Raw genomic sequence first — 14990 nt, 5'->3', positions numbered from 1 at the left:
TCAATTTTCAAAGGTGTGTCTGCATGACTCCCTTGGCTCATCTTGGACATCTGCAGGATGTCCTTCATGGATTTGACAGGAGAGTCCCTCTCTTCCATAGTGGAATTATCTCGGTATAATGACAAGTTCTGCCATTGTGGGGATGCATTTACATGTTGTGGTGCATCTTCATCAACAGCTGAGGAAACATTCTGGCTTGTGCTATTCTCCAAACCAATAACATTGTCATCTTTCACAGTTGATGATGCATCCAAAACCTCTTGAACGGACATGTCTATTGCCTTACAATCAGATAACAACTCAAGAGACTTGTCTATTGGAGAATCATGGTTGCTGTTTAGCAATTCTTCCTCACTTGCATCTTTTGAAGTGGGTTCTTCATTGTCAATACTTTCATCTACAGCTAGATCAATGAAGTTGTTACTGAGATTTTGGACATCATCCTCATCACCCGACCCAGATTGAGTAAGATCCACCAATGCAGGAGAGTTGTTGAAATTGGTCTCATGGCTAGGAACGGAGGGACTGAGCTTTCTATCCTTGGATTTCCTGTCAGTTGACGTCACTGTGTTGTGCTGAGCTGGTTTTCGCCTCGTCACACTTGCATATCCAGGAGTGGATCTCCAGCTGCAAGATCAACTTGCAACTGATGCCTTCCTTAAAGGTCTAAAAAATCAAAAAGTGGCCTATGAAGTTATGAACCGAGATCCATGCTCCCTTGCAGAGGCTCAAAAGTGTGTAGAGGCTCATGAACACAACTTCAAAGCTACGGTGGGACGTGAAACAGAAATAAAGAACAGAACACGACGCATTTCTTGGGCTGATGATGGAGACATCTGTGAGGACTTTACTCCTACTTCTCGTAGGGTACAGACCCCTCAGTATGTAACTGCTGACCAGTTTGCTACACTAACGGACCAAGTCAAGACCCTCATACATACAGTAGGGAATCTACAGCTGCAGTTTGAACATCATAAAACTAGAGCAACAACACAACGTCCCCTGTCACTAGAGAGGACACAGAACCATTATCAGGTGCAGCCCGGCCGGATGCGCTCCCAGTCACCAAGCCCAACCCGGGGAGCAGCTGGCCCATGTTATAAATGTGGAGAACAAGGACACTTCAGGAGGGACTGCAGTAGATCGCCGAGCCCAACAGCTGCACGTAACCGCGGTGACAAAGGCCCAGACCAACAGGGGCAGTCAGAAGGGAGACTACATGCAGATCACAAACCACAAGGGCTACAGATTGGCTGCACCAAAAACAAGGGTGAGAGTCTACAGATTCCGGTGACAGTAAACGGCATTCCAACACAGGCTGTGGAGGACACGGGAGCCCAGACAACAGTAATCTCAGAGGAGCTGTATAGGAGTTTCCCTGGAGGTGATCCGACAAGCCTACGTAAGACCTACCTTCTACATTTACATTTACATTTTTGGCATTTAGCAGACGCCTTATTCCAAAGCGACTTACAATCAATACATTTGAATACTAAGCATGTGAATCAGCAATCCACCATTCGTTGTAGGAAGAGTAATCTAGCTCGGGCCCGGGGCCACTGATAGAAGGAAAAACCTTCTCCCTATCGCCTTCTACTAAAACCTTTTTTATTTTTTTATTTTTACTGGAGAAACTGAGAAACAGTACAAGTACTTCTAAATGCGGGAGTTGGAGATGGCATGGAAGCAAAACGTGGACTGAACGTCACCTTTAAAATTGCATTTGTAAATTATATACATTACTCCAACGATATCAAAGTACAAGTGAAAAATTAAAGACAGTTCGATAGAACACACTGTAATGAAATAAACATGTACATTTCAAACAATTGCAACATGCATAGACTCAAGTCCCTCTTCCTCACTCTCTTCAGCAGATTCAGCAACATGCATAGACTCCAGTCCCTCTTCCTCACTCTCTTCAGCAGATTCAGCAACATGCAAAGACTCAAGTCCCCCTTCCTCACTCTCTTCAGCATTCTCAGTGTTTAAAGTTTCCCCAGTGGGTTCCTCCTCCTCCATGAGGGACTCCTCATGAGATCCACCTTTCTCACCTCCATCACTTACATCATTAGACTGCTCCTGTGAAACTTCGTCTGTGTTATCTTCTGTGTCACTGAGGTCTTCCACATCTTCAATTACTGATTCCACAAGGGAGCGTCTTGAGGCCACAGAGGTGTTCAATCCAAAGCTTTTCCTGACCTTGAAGGAACTGGTTCTGACAGATTTTGGTGTAGAGGATCCTACACCTTTGAAAGATTCATCCAATCCACTGGTCATCAAGTGGGGTGTCTCCTCATCCTCCTCACTATCATAGATTACTGCTACTCGTTTCTTTTTTCGGACAGATGTAATAAATGAGTTATCTGCGGTGTGGTATGAGTCAGATGCAAGGGAGTCACTGGCAGTTCCTACATTCTGTTCAACAGCTCTATTCTTAGTAGGCCTTTCATCTGGATTTAAACTGTCATCCATCTGGAACCCAGAATTCCCCTCATGGATATCATCCTCCTCTGGAAACATATCAGTAGCACTGTCTTCTAACTGTAAATTGACGTTTCCTTCAAAAGCCTCAATCCCAGCATCAATTTTCAAAGGTGTGTCTGCATGACTCCCTTGGCTCATCTTGGACATCTGCAGGATGTCCTTCATGGATTTGACAGGAGAGTCCCTCTCTTCCATAGTGGAATTATCTCGGTATAATGACAAGTTCTGCCATTGTGGGGATGCATTTACATGTTGTGGTGCATCTTCATCAACAGCTGAGGAAACATTCTGGCTTGTGCTATTCTCCAAACCAATAACATTGTCATCTTTCACAGTTGATGATGCATCCAAAACCTCTTGAACGGACATGTCTATTGCCTTACAATCAGATAACAACTCAAGAGACTTGTCTATTGGAGAATCATGGTTGCTGTTTAGCAATTCTTCCTCACTTGCATCTTTTGAAGTGGGTTCTTCATTGTCAATACTTTCATCTACAGCTAGATCAATGAAGTTGTTACTGAGATTTTGGACATCATCCTCATCACCCGACCCAGATTGAGTAAGATCCACCAATGCAGGAGAGTTGTTGAAATTGGACTCATGGCTAGGAACGGAGGGACTGAGCTTTCTATCCTTGGATTTCCTGTCAGTTGACGTCAGCTGGTTTTCGCAACCAGGCTGGCTCTGTGTTTGATGCAATGCTGTCAGCTAGCTGCATATGCAACTCTGACTCAGCCTTCATCAGGTCCTGAGCTTTTTGCACCCTGTTCTGTATGTAGTGGTGTGCTTCTTGATCCTCAGGGGCATCTTCATGGTTATCCACTTCTTTTGAGAACATGAGGTCATGATCAGAGATCCCAAATATCTCCATGGAGTGAAGGGTGGCAATGTGCTCATCCAACTGAGTATCTGTGCGCCTTTGTCTGGAGTGCAGTGACTGCAACTGCAACTGTGTTGATGAAGATCGCGTGTCCTGCAGTGTGAAAAGTTCTTTCAAGTCTTGTTTGCTGAAGTACCGGAATGGATTTTTCTTGTCCCCGGTGGTCTGTCTGATCAAGGAGTCTTTGAACACCTGCCGTCTGTATATCTTCTCCTCCACTGTGCCACAAGTGATCAGTCTGTATATAATGACATTTTCAGTTTGTCCAATGCGATAGGCCCTGTCAACAGCCTGGGCGTCAGTGGCTGGATTCCAACTGGGATCAAAAATAACAACTCTGTTTGCCGCTGTTAATGTGATGCCAACTCCTCCCACTTGAGTGGTCAGGAGAAACACAGAGTAGTGCTTGCTGGTCTGGAAAAGTGAGATCCGTCTCTCCTCACATTTCAAACAATTTCAGAGTCTGCAGTGACTGAGGGATGTCCTAAATTTTAGAGAAGGTATTTTAACTCTTCATTTACTGACTTGCCGGTATAGTTGTATTGTCATAAGCTGAATTTCAGGATCACCACTTCTGATGTCAATTGCCTTCAAAAAGAAACTCAGCGCATCTTGTAATTTCCCTTCAGTGTAACATTGCTTTCCCATATTCACTAAGGTTTCATACCTCTTCCCCTCCGTCACAGATGGGGAATCACTGTTGAGGGGTTCAGCTTTTAGCAATGTGCAATCTCTGCCAGTAGTACACTGGTCCATTCTTTCATCAGAAGCAAGTTCAAGATCATTGGTAGATTCCTCCAGACTACTTTCTTCCTCCTCTCCAATATCAGATTCAGCAACATGCATAGACTCACCCGGCGGGCCCCAGCAGTAGCGGAGATGGACAGTGGTTGGAACCCATACTCATCCATGGTGGATGTAAAACACCTCTTCCCAGCTGAGAAAAATATATCCGCTTCCTTGGCTAGCTGACGAAAGTCTGTTTTGATTGAATTAGCCATAGAAAAACGAACCTGGTCTGGCAACTGTTGCAAAAAAAACTCTTTAAAAAGAAAACACGGCTGATGGTCGCCCAGCAGAGCTAGCATGTGGTCCATCAGTTCAGAGGGTTTTGTGTCACCGAGCCCAGGGAGAGAGAGGAGCTGGCGTGCACGTTCAGATTCAGACAGACAAAAAGTATCTATGAGGTGTGCCTTCAAGGTAACATATTTGTGCTGTGCCGGTGGGTTTTCAATAAGACTCACCACTCTCGCTGCAGTTGAATTGGTTAGAGCTGCTACCACGTAGTAGTATTTGGTATTATCCACGGTAACATCCCTGAGGGCGAATTGAGCTTCAGCTTGTGCAAACCATGCTATGGCATTTTGTTCCCAAAACTCGGGCAGCTTGAGTGAAACTGCATTTGTTGTCATGTTCAATGATCTCCGAAAACGTTCGAGAGAAAACCAGGGTCACCAATGTAGGAGTGACAGCAATAACTGGACGATGTAGTCGTTTTGCCGGTAGAAAAACAATCATGTGCGCTTTATTCTCACTCTCTGCATACGTACTGACACTGGGGCCCAGCACAACACACAGCCTTTGAGAAGGTGAAAGAGCTCCTGATGACATCACCAGTATTGGTATTCTACGACGCCAACCGACCCACTGCAGTCTCAGCTGATGCAAGCAGCTACGGGCTCGGCGGCGTGCTGCTGCAGCTCCATGGAAAGGATTGGAAGCCAGTCGCATACTGTTCCAGGAGGCTGACGGATGCGGAAACCAGATACGCTCAGATCGAGAAAGAATGTCTGGCGAGTGTCTGGGCCTGTGAGAGGTTTGAGAAATACCTCTACGGCCTCGAGACCTTCGATCTAGTGACCGACCACAAGCCCCTGGTCCCACTAATGAACAGTAAGGACTTGGACAACGTCCCACTAAGGTGCCAGAGACTTCTCATGCGGCTCATGCGCTTTAAGCCAGTAGCTAGTTATGCGCCTGGGAAGACCCTTGTAGTGGCAGACACACTGTCAAGGAGCCCTCTGAGCCACGCTGAGAACGGGAGAGACACACACTCTGAGGTGGAGTGTTACATCGCAGCTGTCATGGACAGTGTGCCAGCTAGCAGCTACTGGACGGATCTCCAGACCGGTTGTCAGACTGGACTTGTGAGTTAACAAGTCCTCTCATGACTTTCTTTTTTTGGGGGGGGGGAAGTGAAGGGAAAAGAGTTCCTGGTGGTAAAACCACAATACTGAATGTCAAAAGAGTTCCAGAATGTGAACCGTTCATTTGATAATTATTTGCTAATCCAAATGTTGATTGATATTATTGTTTATTGATTGTGATAGAATAACATTGTTTTACAGAATGTTCATCTGTTGTTTACTTCAAGGAAAGAAACGAAAAGGGGGAGATGTCATAGTATTGACGTGACTACAATACGTAATCTATGCACGACACAGACGTAAACAGATATGCGTGAGTTACGACAGTAGAGGGTATATAAGTCATGCTACTGTGTCTGTATGCCATGTGACTGTGAGCCGGGAGTATTGAATATCTAAAGTTAACGAACCCTTGAGTTGAGTCCTCCGTGATTTATTACACCTACATTCTGTTCAACAGCTCTATTCTTAGTAGGCCTTTCATCTGGATTTAAACTGTCATCCATCTGGAACCCAGAATTCCCCTCATGGATATCATCCTCCTCTGGAAACATATCAGTAGCACTGTCTTCTAACTGTAAATTGAAGTTTCCTTCAAAAGCCTCAATCCCAGCATCAATTTTCAAAGGTGTGTCTGCATGACTCCCTTGGCTCATCTTGGACATCTGCAGGATGTCCTTCATGGATTTGACAGGAGAGTCCCTCTCTTCCATAGTGGAATTATCTCGGTATAATGACAAGTTCTGCCATTGTGGGGATGCATTTACATGTTGTGGTGCATCTTCATCAACAGCTGAGGAAACATTCTGGCTTGTGCTATTCTCCAAACCAATAACATTGTCATCTTTCACAGTTGATGATGCATCCAAAACCTCTTGAACGGACATGTCTATTGCCTTACAATCAGATAACAACTCAAGAGACTTGTCTATTGGAGAATCATGGTTGCTGTTTAGCAATTCTTCCTCACTTGCATCTTTTGAAGTGGGTTCTTCATTGTCAATACTTTCATCTACAGCTAGATCAATGAAGTTGTTACTGAGATTTTGGACATCATCCTCATCACCCGACCCAGATTGAGTAAGATCCACCAATGCAGGAGAGTTGTTGAAATTGGTCTCATGGCTAGGAACGGAGGGACTGAGCTTTCTATCCTTGGATTTCCTGTCAGTTGACGTCACTGTGTTGTGCTGAGCTGGTTTTCGCCTCGTCACACTTGCATATCCAGGAGTGGATCTCCAGCTGCAAGATCAACTTGCAACTGATGCCTTCCTTAAAGGTCTAAAAAATCAAAAAGTGGCCTATGAAGTTATGAACCGAGATCCATGCTCCCTTGCAGAGGCTCAAAAGTGTGTAGAGGCTCATGAACACAACTTCAAAGCTACGGTGGGACGTGAAACAGAAATAAAGAACAGAACACGACGCATTTCTTGGGCTGATGATGGAGACATCTGTGAGGACTTTACTCCTACTTCTCGTAGGGTACAGACCCCTCAGTATGTAACTGCTGACCAGTTTGCTACACTAACGGACCAAGTCAAGACCCTCATACATACAGTAGGGAATCTACAGCTGCAGTTTGAACATCATAAAACTAGAGCAACAACACAACGTCCCCTGTCACTAGAGAGGACACAGAACCATTATCAGGTGCAGCCCGGCCGGATGCGCTCCCAGTCACCAAGCCCAACCCGGGGAGCAGCTGGCCCATGTTATAAATGTGGAGAACAAGGACACTTCAGGAGGGACTGCGGTAGATCGCCGAGCCCAACAGCTGCACGTAACCGCGGTGACAAAGGCCCAGACCAACGGGGGCAGTCAGAAGGGAGACTACATGCAGATCACAAACCACAAGGGCTACAGATTGGCTGCACCAAAAACAAGGGTGAGAGTCTACAGATTCCGGTGACAGTAAACGGCATTCCAACACAGGCTGTGGTGGACACGGGAGCCCAGACAACAGTAATCTCAGAGGAGCTGTATAGGAGTTTCCCTGGAGGTGATCCGACAAGCCTACGTAAGACCTACCTTCTACATTTACATTTACATTTTTGGCATTTAGCAGACGCCTTATTCCAAAGCGACTTACAATCAATACATTTGAATACTAAGCATGTGAATCAGCAATCCACCATTCGTTGCAGGAAGAGTAATCTAGCTCGGGCCCGGGGCCACTGATAGAAGGAAAAACCTTCTCCCTATCGCCTTCTACTAAAACCTTTTTTATTTTTTTATTTTTACTGGAGAAACTGAGAAACAGTACAAGTACTTCTAAATGCGGGAGTTGGAGATGGCATGGAAGCAAAACGTGGACTGAACGTCACCTTTAAAATTGCATTTGTAAATTATATACATTACTCCAACGATATCAAAGTACAAGTGAAAAATTAAAGACAGTTCGATAGAACACACTGTAATGAAATAAACATGTACATTTCAAACAATTGCAACATGCATAGACTCAAGTCCCTCTTCCTCACTCTCTTCAGCAGATTCAGCAACATGCATAGACTCCAGTCCCTCTTCCTCACTCTCTTCAGCAGATTCAGCAACATGCAAAGACTCAAGTCCCCCTTCCTCACTCTCTTCAGCATTCTCAGTGTTTAAAGTTTCCCCAGTGGGTTCCTCCTCCTCCATGAGGGACTCCTCATGAGATCCACCTTTCTCACCTCCATCACTTACATCATTAGACTGCTCCTGTGAAACTTCGTCTGTGTTATCTTCTGTGTCACTGAGGTCTTCCACATCTTCAATTACTGATTCCACAAGGGAGCGTCTTGAGGCCACAGAGGTGTTCAATCCAAAGCTTTTCCTGACCTTGAAGGAACTGGTTCTGACAGATTTTGGTGTAGAGGATCCTACACCTTTGAAAGATTCATCCAATCCACTGGTCATCAAGTGGGGTGTCTCCTCATCCTCCTCACTATCATAGATTACTGCTACTCGTTTCTTTTTTCGGACAGATGTAATAAATGAGTTATCTGCGGTGTGGTATGAGTCAGATGCAAGGGAGTCACTGGCAGTTCCTACATTCTGTTCAACAGCTCTATTCTTAGTAGGCCTTTCATCTGGATTTAAACTGTCATCCATCTGGAACCCAGAATTCCCCTCATGGATATCATCCTCCTCTGGAAACATATCAGTAGCACTGTCTTCTAACTGTAAATTGACGTTTCCTTCAAAAGCCTCAATCCCAGCATCAATTTTCAAAGGTGTGTCTGCATGACTCCCTTGGCTCATCTTGGACATCTGCAGGATGTCCTTCATGGATTTGACAGGAGAGTCCCTCTCTTCCATAGTGGAATTATCTCGGTATAATGACAAGTTCTGCCATTGTGGGGATGCATTTACATGTTGTGGTGCATCTTCATCAACAGCTGAGGAAACATTCTGGCTTGTGCTATTCTCCAAACCAATAACATTGTCATCTTTCACAGTTGATGATGCATCCAAAACCTCTTGAACGGACATGTCTATTGCCTTACAATCAGATAACAACTCAAGAGACTTGTCTATTGGAGAATCATGGTTGCTGTTTAGCAATTCTTCCTCACTTGCATCTTTTGAAGTGGGTTCTTCATTGTCAATACTTTCATCTACAGCTAGATCAATGAAGTTGTTACTGAGATTTTGGACATCATCCTCATCACCCGACCCAGATTGAGTAAGATCCACCAATGCAGGAGAGTTGTTGAAATTGGTCTCATGGCTAGGAACGGAGGGACTGAGCTTTCTATCCTTGGATTTCCTGTCAGTTGACGTCACTGTGTTGTGCTGAGCTGGTTTTCGCAACCAGGCTGGCTCTGTGTTTGATGCAATGCTGTCAGCTAGCTGCATATGCAACTCTGACTCAGCCTTCATCAGGTCCTGAGCTTTTTGCACCCTGTTCTGTATGTAGTGGTGTGCTTCTTGATCCTCAGGGGCATCTTCATGGTTATCCACTTCTTTTGAGAACATGAGGTCATGATCAGAGATCCCAAATATCTCCATGGAGTGAAGGGTGGCAATGTGCTCATCCAACTGAGTATCTGTGCGCCTTTGTCTGGAGTGCAGTGACTGCAACTGCAACTGTGTTGATGAAGATCGCGTGTCCTGCAGTGTGAAAAGTTCTTTCAAGTCTTGTTTGCTGAAGTACCGGAATGGATTTTTCTTGTCCCCGGTGGTCTGTCTGATCAAGGAGTCTTTGAACACCTGCCGTCTGTATATCTTCTCCTCCACTGTGCCACAAGTGATCAGTCTGTATATAATGACATTTTCAGTTTGTCCAATGCGATAGGCCCTGTCAACAGCCTGGGCGTCAGTGGCTGGATTCCAACTGGGATCAAAAATAACAACTCTGTTTGCCGCTGTTAATGTGATGCCAACTCCTCCCACTTGAGTGGTCAGGAGAAACACAGAGTAGTGCTTGCTGGTCTGGAAAAGTGAGATCCGTCTCTCCTCACATTTCAAACAATTTCAGAGTCTGCAGTGACTGAGGGATGTCCTAAATTTTAGAGAAGGTATTTTAACTCTTCATTTACTGACTTGCCGGTATAGTTGTATTGTCATAAGCTGAATTTCAGGATCACCACTTCTGATGTCAATTGCCTTCAAAAAGAAACTCAGCGCATCTTGTAATTTCCCTTCAGTGTAACATTGCTTTCCCATATTCACTAAGGTTTCATACCTCTTCCCCTCCGTCACAGATGGGGAATCACTGTTGAGGGGTTCAGCTTTTAGCAATGTGCAATCTCTGCCAGTAGTACACTGGTCCATTCTTTCATCAGAAGCAAGTTCAAGATCATTGGTAGATTCCTCCAGACTACTTTCTTCCTCCTCTCCAATATCAGATTCAGCAACATGCATAGACTCACCCGGCGGGCCCCAGCAGTAGCGGAGATGGACAGTGGTTGGAACCCATACTCATCCATGGTGGATGTAAAACACCTCTTCCCAGCTGAGAAAAATATATCCGCTTCCTTGGCTAGCTGACGAAAGTCTGTTTTGATTGAATTAGCCATAGAAAAACGAACCTGGTCTGGCAACTGTTGCAAAAAAAACTCTTTAAAAAGAAAACACGGCTGATGGTCGCCCAGCAGAGCTAGCATGTGGTCCATCAGTTCAGAGGGTTTTGTGTCACCGAGCCCAGGGAGAGAGAGGAGCTGGCGTGCACGTTCAGATTCAGACAGACAAAAAGTATCTATGAGGTGTGCCTTCAAGGTAACATATTTGTGCTGTGCCGGTGGGTTTTCAATAAGACTCACCACTCTCGCTGCAGTTGAATTGGTTAGAGCTGCTACCACGTAGTAGTATTTGGTATTATCCACGGTAACATCCCTGAGGGCGAATTGAGCTTCAGCTTGTGCAAACCATGCTATGGCATTTTGTTCCCAAAACTCGGGCAGCTTGAGTGAAACTGCATTTGTTGTCATGTTCAATGATCTCCGAAAACGTTCGAGAGAAAACCAGGGTCACCAATGTAGGAGTGACAGCAATAACTGGACGATGTAGTCGTTTTGCCGGTAGAAAAACAATCATGTGCGCTTTATTCTCACTCTCTGCATACGTACTGACACTGCGGCCCAGCACAACACACAGCCTTTGAGAAGGTGAAAGAGCTCCTGATGACATCACCAGTATTGGTATTCTACGACGCCAACCGACCCACTGCAGTCTCAGCTGATGCAAGCAGCTACGGGCTCGGCGGCGTGCTGCTGCAGCTCCATGGAAAGGATTGGAAGCCAGTCGCATACTGTTCCAGGAGGCTGACGGATGCGGAAACCAGATACGCTCAGATCGAGAAAGAATGTCAGGCGAGTGTCTGGGCCTGTGAGAGGTTTGAGAAATACCTCTACGGCCTCGAGACCTTCGATCTAGTGACCGACCACAAGCCCCTGGTCCCACTAATGAACAGTAAGGACTTGGACAACGTCCCACTAAGGTGCCAGAGACTTCTCATGCGGCTCATGCGCTTTAAGCCAGTAGCTAGTTATGCGCCTGGGAAGACCCTTGTAGTGGCAGACACACTGTCAAGGAGCCCTCTGAGCCACGCTGAGAACGGGAGAGACACACACTCTGAGGTGGAGTGTTACATCGCAGCTGTCATGGACAGTGTGCCAGCTAGCAGCTACTGGACGGATCTCCAGACCGGTTGTCAGACTGGACTTGTGAGTTAACAAGTCCTCTCATGACTTTCTTTTTTTGGGGGGGGGGAAGTGAAGGGAAAAGAGTTCCTGGTGGTAAAACCACAATACTGAATGTCAAAAGAGTTCCAGAATGTGAACCGTTCATTTGATAATTATTTGCTAATCCAAATGTTGATTGATATTATTGTTTATTGATTGTGATAGAATAACATTGTTTTACAGAATGTTCATCTGTTGTTTACTTCAAGGAAAGAAACGAAAAGGGGGAGATGTCATAGTATTGACGTGACTACAATACGTAATCTATGCACGACACAGACGTAAACAGATATGCGTGAGTTACGACAGTAGAGGGTATATAAGTCATGCTACTGTGTCTGTATGCCATGTGACTGTGAGCCGGGAGTATTGAATATCTAAAGTTAACGAACCCTTGAGTTGAGTCCTCCGTGATTTATTACACCTACATTCTGTTCAACAGCTCTATTCTTAGTAGGCCTTTCATCTGGATTTAAACTGTCATCCATCTGGAACCCAGAATTCCCCTCATGGATATCATCCTCCTCTGGAAACATATCAGTAGCACTGTCTTCTAACTGTAAATTGAAGTTTCCTTCAAAAGCCTCAATCCCAGCATCAATTTTCAAAGGTGTGTCTGCATGACTCCCTTGGCTCATCTTGGACATCTGCAGGATGTCCTTCATGGATTTGACAGGAGAGTCCCTCTCTTCCATAGTGGAATTATCTCGGTATAATGACAAGTTCTGCCATTGTGGGGATGCATTTACATGTTGTGGTGCATCTTCATCAACAGCTGAGGAAACATTCTGGCTTGTGCTATTCTCCAAACCAATAACATTGTCATCTTTCACAGTTGATGATGCATCCAAAACCTCTTGAACGGACATGTCTATTGCCTTACAATCAGATAACAACTCAAGAGACTTGTCTATTGGAGAATCATGGTTGCTGTTTAGCAATTCTTCCTCACTTGCATCTTTTGAAGTGGGTTCTTCATTGTCAATACTTTCATCTACAGCTAGATCAATGAAGTTGTTACTGAGATTTTGGACATCATCCTCATCACCCGACCCAGATTGAGTAAGATCCACCAATGCAGGAGAGTTGTTGAAATTGGTCTCATGGCTAGGAACGGAGGGACTGAGCTTTCTATCCTTGGATTTCCTGTCAGTTGACGTCACTGTGTTGTGCTGAGCTGGTTTTCGCCTCGTCACACTTGCATATCCAGGAGTGGATCTCCAGCTGCAAGATCAACTTGCAACTGATGCCTTCCTTAAAGGTCTAAAAAATCAAAAAGTGGCCTATGAAGTTATGAACCGAGATCCATGCTCCCTTGCAGAGGCTCAAAAGTGTGTAGAGGCTCATGAACACAACTTCAAAGCTACGGTGGGACGTGAAACAGAAATAAAGAACAGAACACGACGCATTTCTTGGGCTGATGATGGAGACATCTGTGAGGACTTTACTCCTACTTCTCGTAGGGTACAGACCCCTCAGTATGTAACTGCTGACCAGTTTGCTACACTAACGGACCAAGTCAAGACCCTCATACATACAGTAGGGAATCTACAGCTGCAGTTTGAACATCATAAAACTAGAGCAACAACACAACGTCCCCTGTCACTAGAGAGGACACAGAACCATTATCAGGTGCAGCCCGGCCGGATGCGCTCCCAGTCACCAAGCCCAACCCGGGGAGCAGCTGGCCCATGTTATAAATGTGGAGAACAAGGACACTTCAGGAGGGACTGCGGTACATCGCCGAGCCCAACAGCTGCACGTAACCGCGGTGACAAAGGCCCAGACCAACGGGGGCAGTCAGAAGGGAGACTACATGCAGATCACAAACCACAAGGGCTACAGATTGGCTGCACCAAAAACAAGGGTGAGAGTCTACAGATTCCGGTGACAGTAAACGGCATTCCAACACAGGCTGTGGTGGACACGGGAGCCCAGACAACAGTAATCTCAGAGGAGCTGTATAGGAGTTTCCCTGGAGGTGATCCGACAAGCCTACGTAAGACCTACCTTCTACATTTACATTTACATTTTTGGCATTTAGCAGACGCCTTATTCCAAAGCGACTTACAATCAATACATTTGAATACTAAGCATGTGAATCAGCAATCCACCATTCGTTGCAGGAAGAGTAATCTAGCTCGGGCCCGGGGCCACTGATAGAAGGAAAAACCTTCTCCCTATCGCCTTCTACTAAAACCTTTTTTATTTTTTTATTTTTACTGGAGAAACTGAGAAACAGTACAAGTACTTCTAAATGCGGGAGTTGGAGATGGCATGGAAGCAAAACGTGGACTGAACGTCACCTTTAAAATTGCATTTGTAAATTATATACATTACTCCAACGATATCAAAGTACAAGTGAAAAATTAAAGACAGTTCGATAGAACACACTGTAATGAAATAAACATGTACATTTCAAACAATTGCAACATGCATAGACTCAAGTCCCTCTTCCTCACTCTCTTCAGCAGATTCAGCAACATGCATAGACTCCAGTCCCTCTTCCTCACTCTCTTCAGCAGATTCAGCAACATGCAAAGACTCAAGTCCCCCTTCCTCACTCTCTTCAGCATTCTCAGTGTTTAAAGTTTCCCCAGTGGGTTCCTCCTCCTCCATGAGGGACTCCTCATGAGATCCACCTTTCTCACCTCCATCACTTACATCATTAGACTGCTCCTGTGAAACTTCGTCTGTGTTATCTTCTGTGTCACTGAGGTCTTCCACATCTTCAATTACTGATTCCACAAGGGAGCGTCTTGAGGCCACAGAGGTGTTCAATCCAAAGCTTTTCCTGACCTTGAAGGAACTGGTTCTGACAGATTTTGGTGTAGAGGATCCTACACCTTTGAAAGATTCATCCAATCCACTGGTCATCAAGTGGGGTGTCTCCTCATCCTCCTCACTATCATAGATTACTGCTACTCGTTTCTTTTTTCGGACAGATGTAATAAATGAGTTATCTGCGGTGTGGTATGAGTCAGATGCAAGGGAGTCACTGGCAGTTCCTACATTCTGTTCAACAGCTCTATTCTTAGTAGGCCTTTCATCTGGATTTAAACTGTCATCCATCTGGAACCCAGAATTCCCCTCATGGATATCATCCTCCTCTGGAAACATATCAGTAGCACTGTCTTCTAACTGTAAATTGACGTTTCCTTCAAAAGCCTCAATCCCAGCATCAATTTTCAAAGGTGTGTCTGCATGACTCCCTTGGCTCATCTTGGACATCTGCAGGATGTCCTTCATGGATTTGACAGGAGAGTCCCTCTCTTCCATAGTGGAATTATCTCGGTATAATGACAAGTT

General features: G+C 45.2%; 1 protein-coding gene and 1 pseudogene across 2 annotated transcripts; both read right to left on the bottom strand.

The window, feature by feature from the left end:
* Positions 1-552: 552 nt before the first annotated feature.
* LOC308149822 lies at positions 553-8814 on the bottom strand (annotated as a pseudogene). The gene is made up of 5 exons: positions 8080-8814; positions 3896-4219; positions 2871-3805; positions 2068-2141; positions 553-666 (listed from the first exon to the last, which is right to left on the bottom strand). The product of its transcript is annotated as an uncharacterized misc_RNA (transcript).
* Positions 8815-8864: 50 nt separating this feature from the next.
* Positions 8865-14960, bottom strand: LOC308149821 (uncharacterized protein; the record flags this gene model as incomplete). Its single annotated transcript, XM_080522708.1, has 4 exons — positions 8865-8917; positions 9003-9951; positions 10042-10365; positions 14226-14960. The coding sequence occupies 4 exons, from the start codon at positions 14958-14960 to the stop codon at positions 8865-8867; spliced, it is 2061 nt and encodes a 686-aa protein (XP_080378834.1).
* Between the last annotated feature and the right edge of the window lie 30 nt (positions 14961-14990).

The sequence above is a fragment of the Nansenia antarctica genome, assembly GCF_963989245.1.
Source record: "Nansenia antarctica genome assembly, chromosome: 2".
Classification (NCBI taxonomy): domain Eukaryota; kingdom Metazoa; phylum Chordata; class Actinopteri; order Argentiniformes; family Microstomatidae; genus Nansenia; species Nansenia antarctica.
Note: the sequence above shows the minus strand (reverse complement) of the source record. Positions and strands in the feature narration are given on the sequence as shown.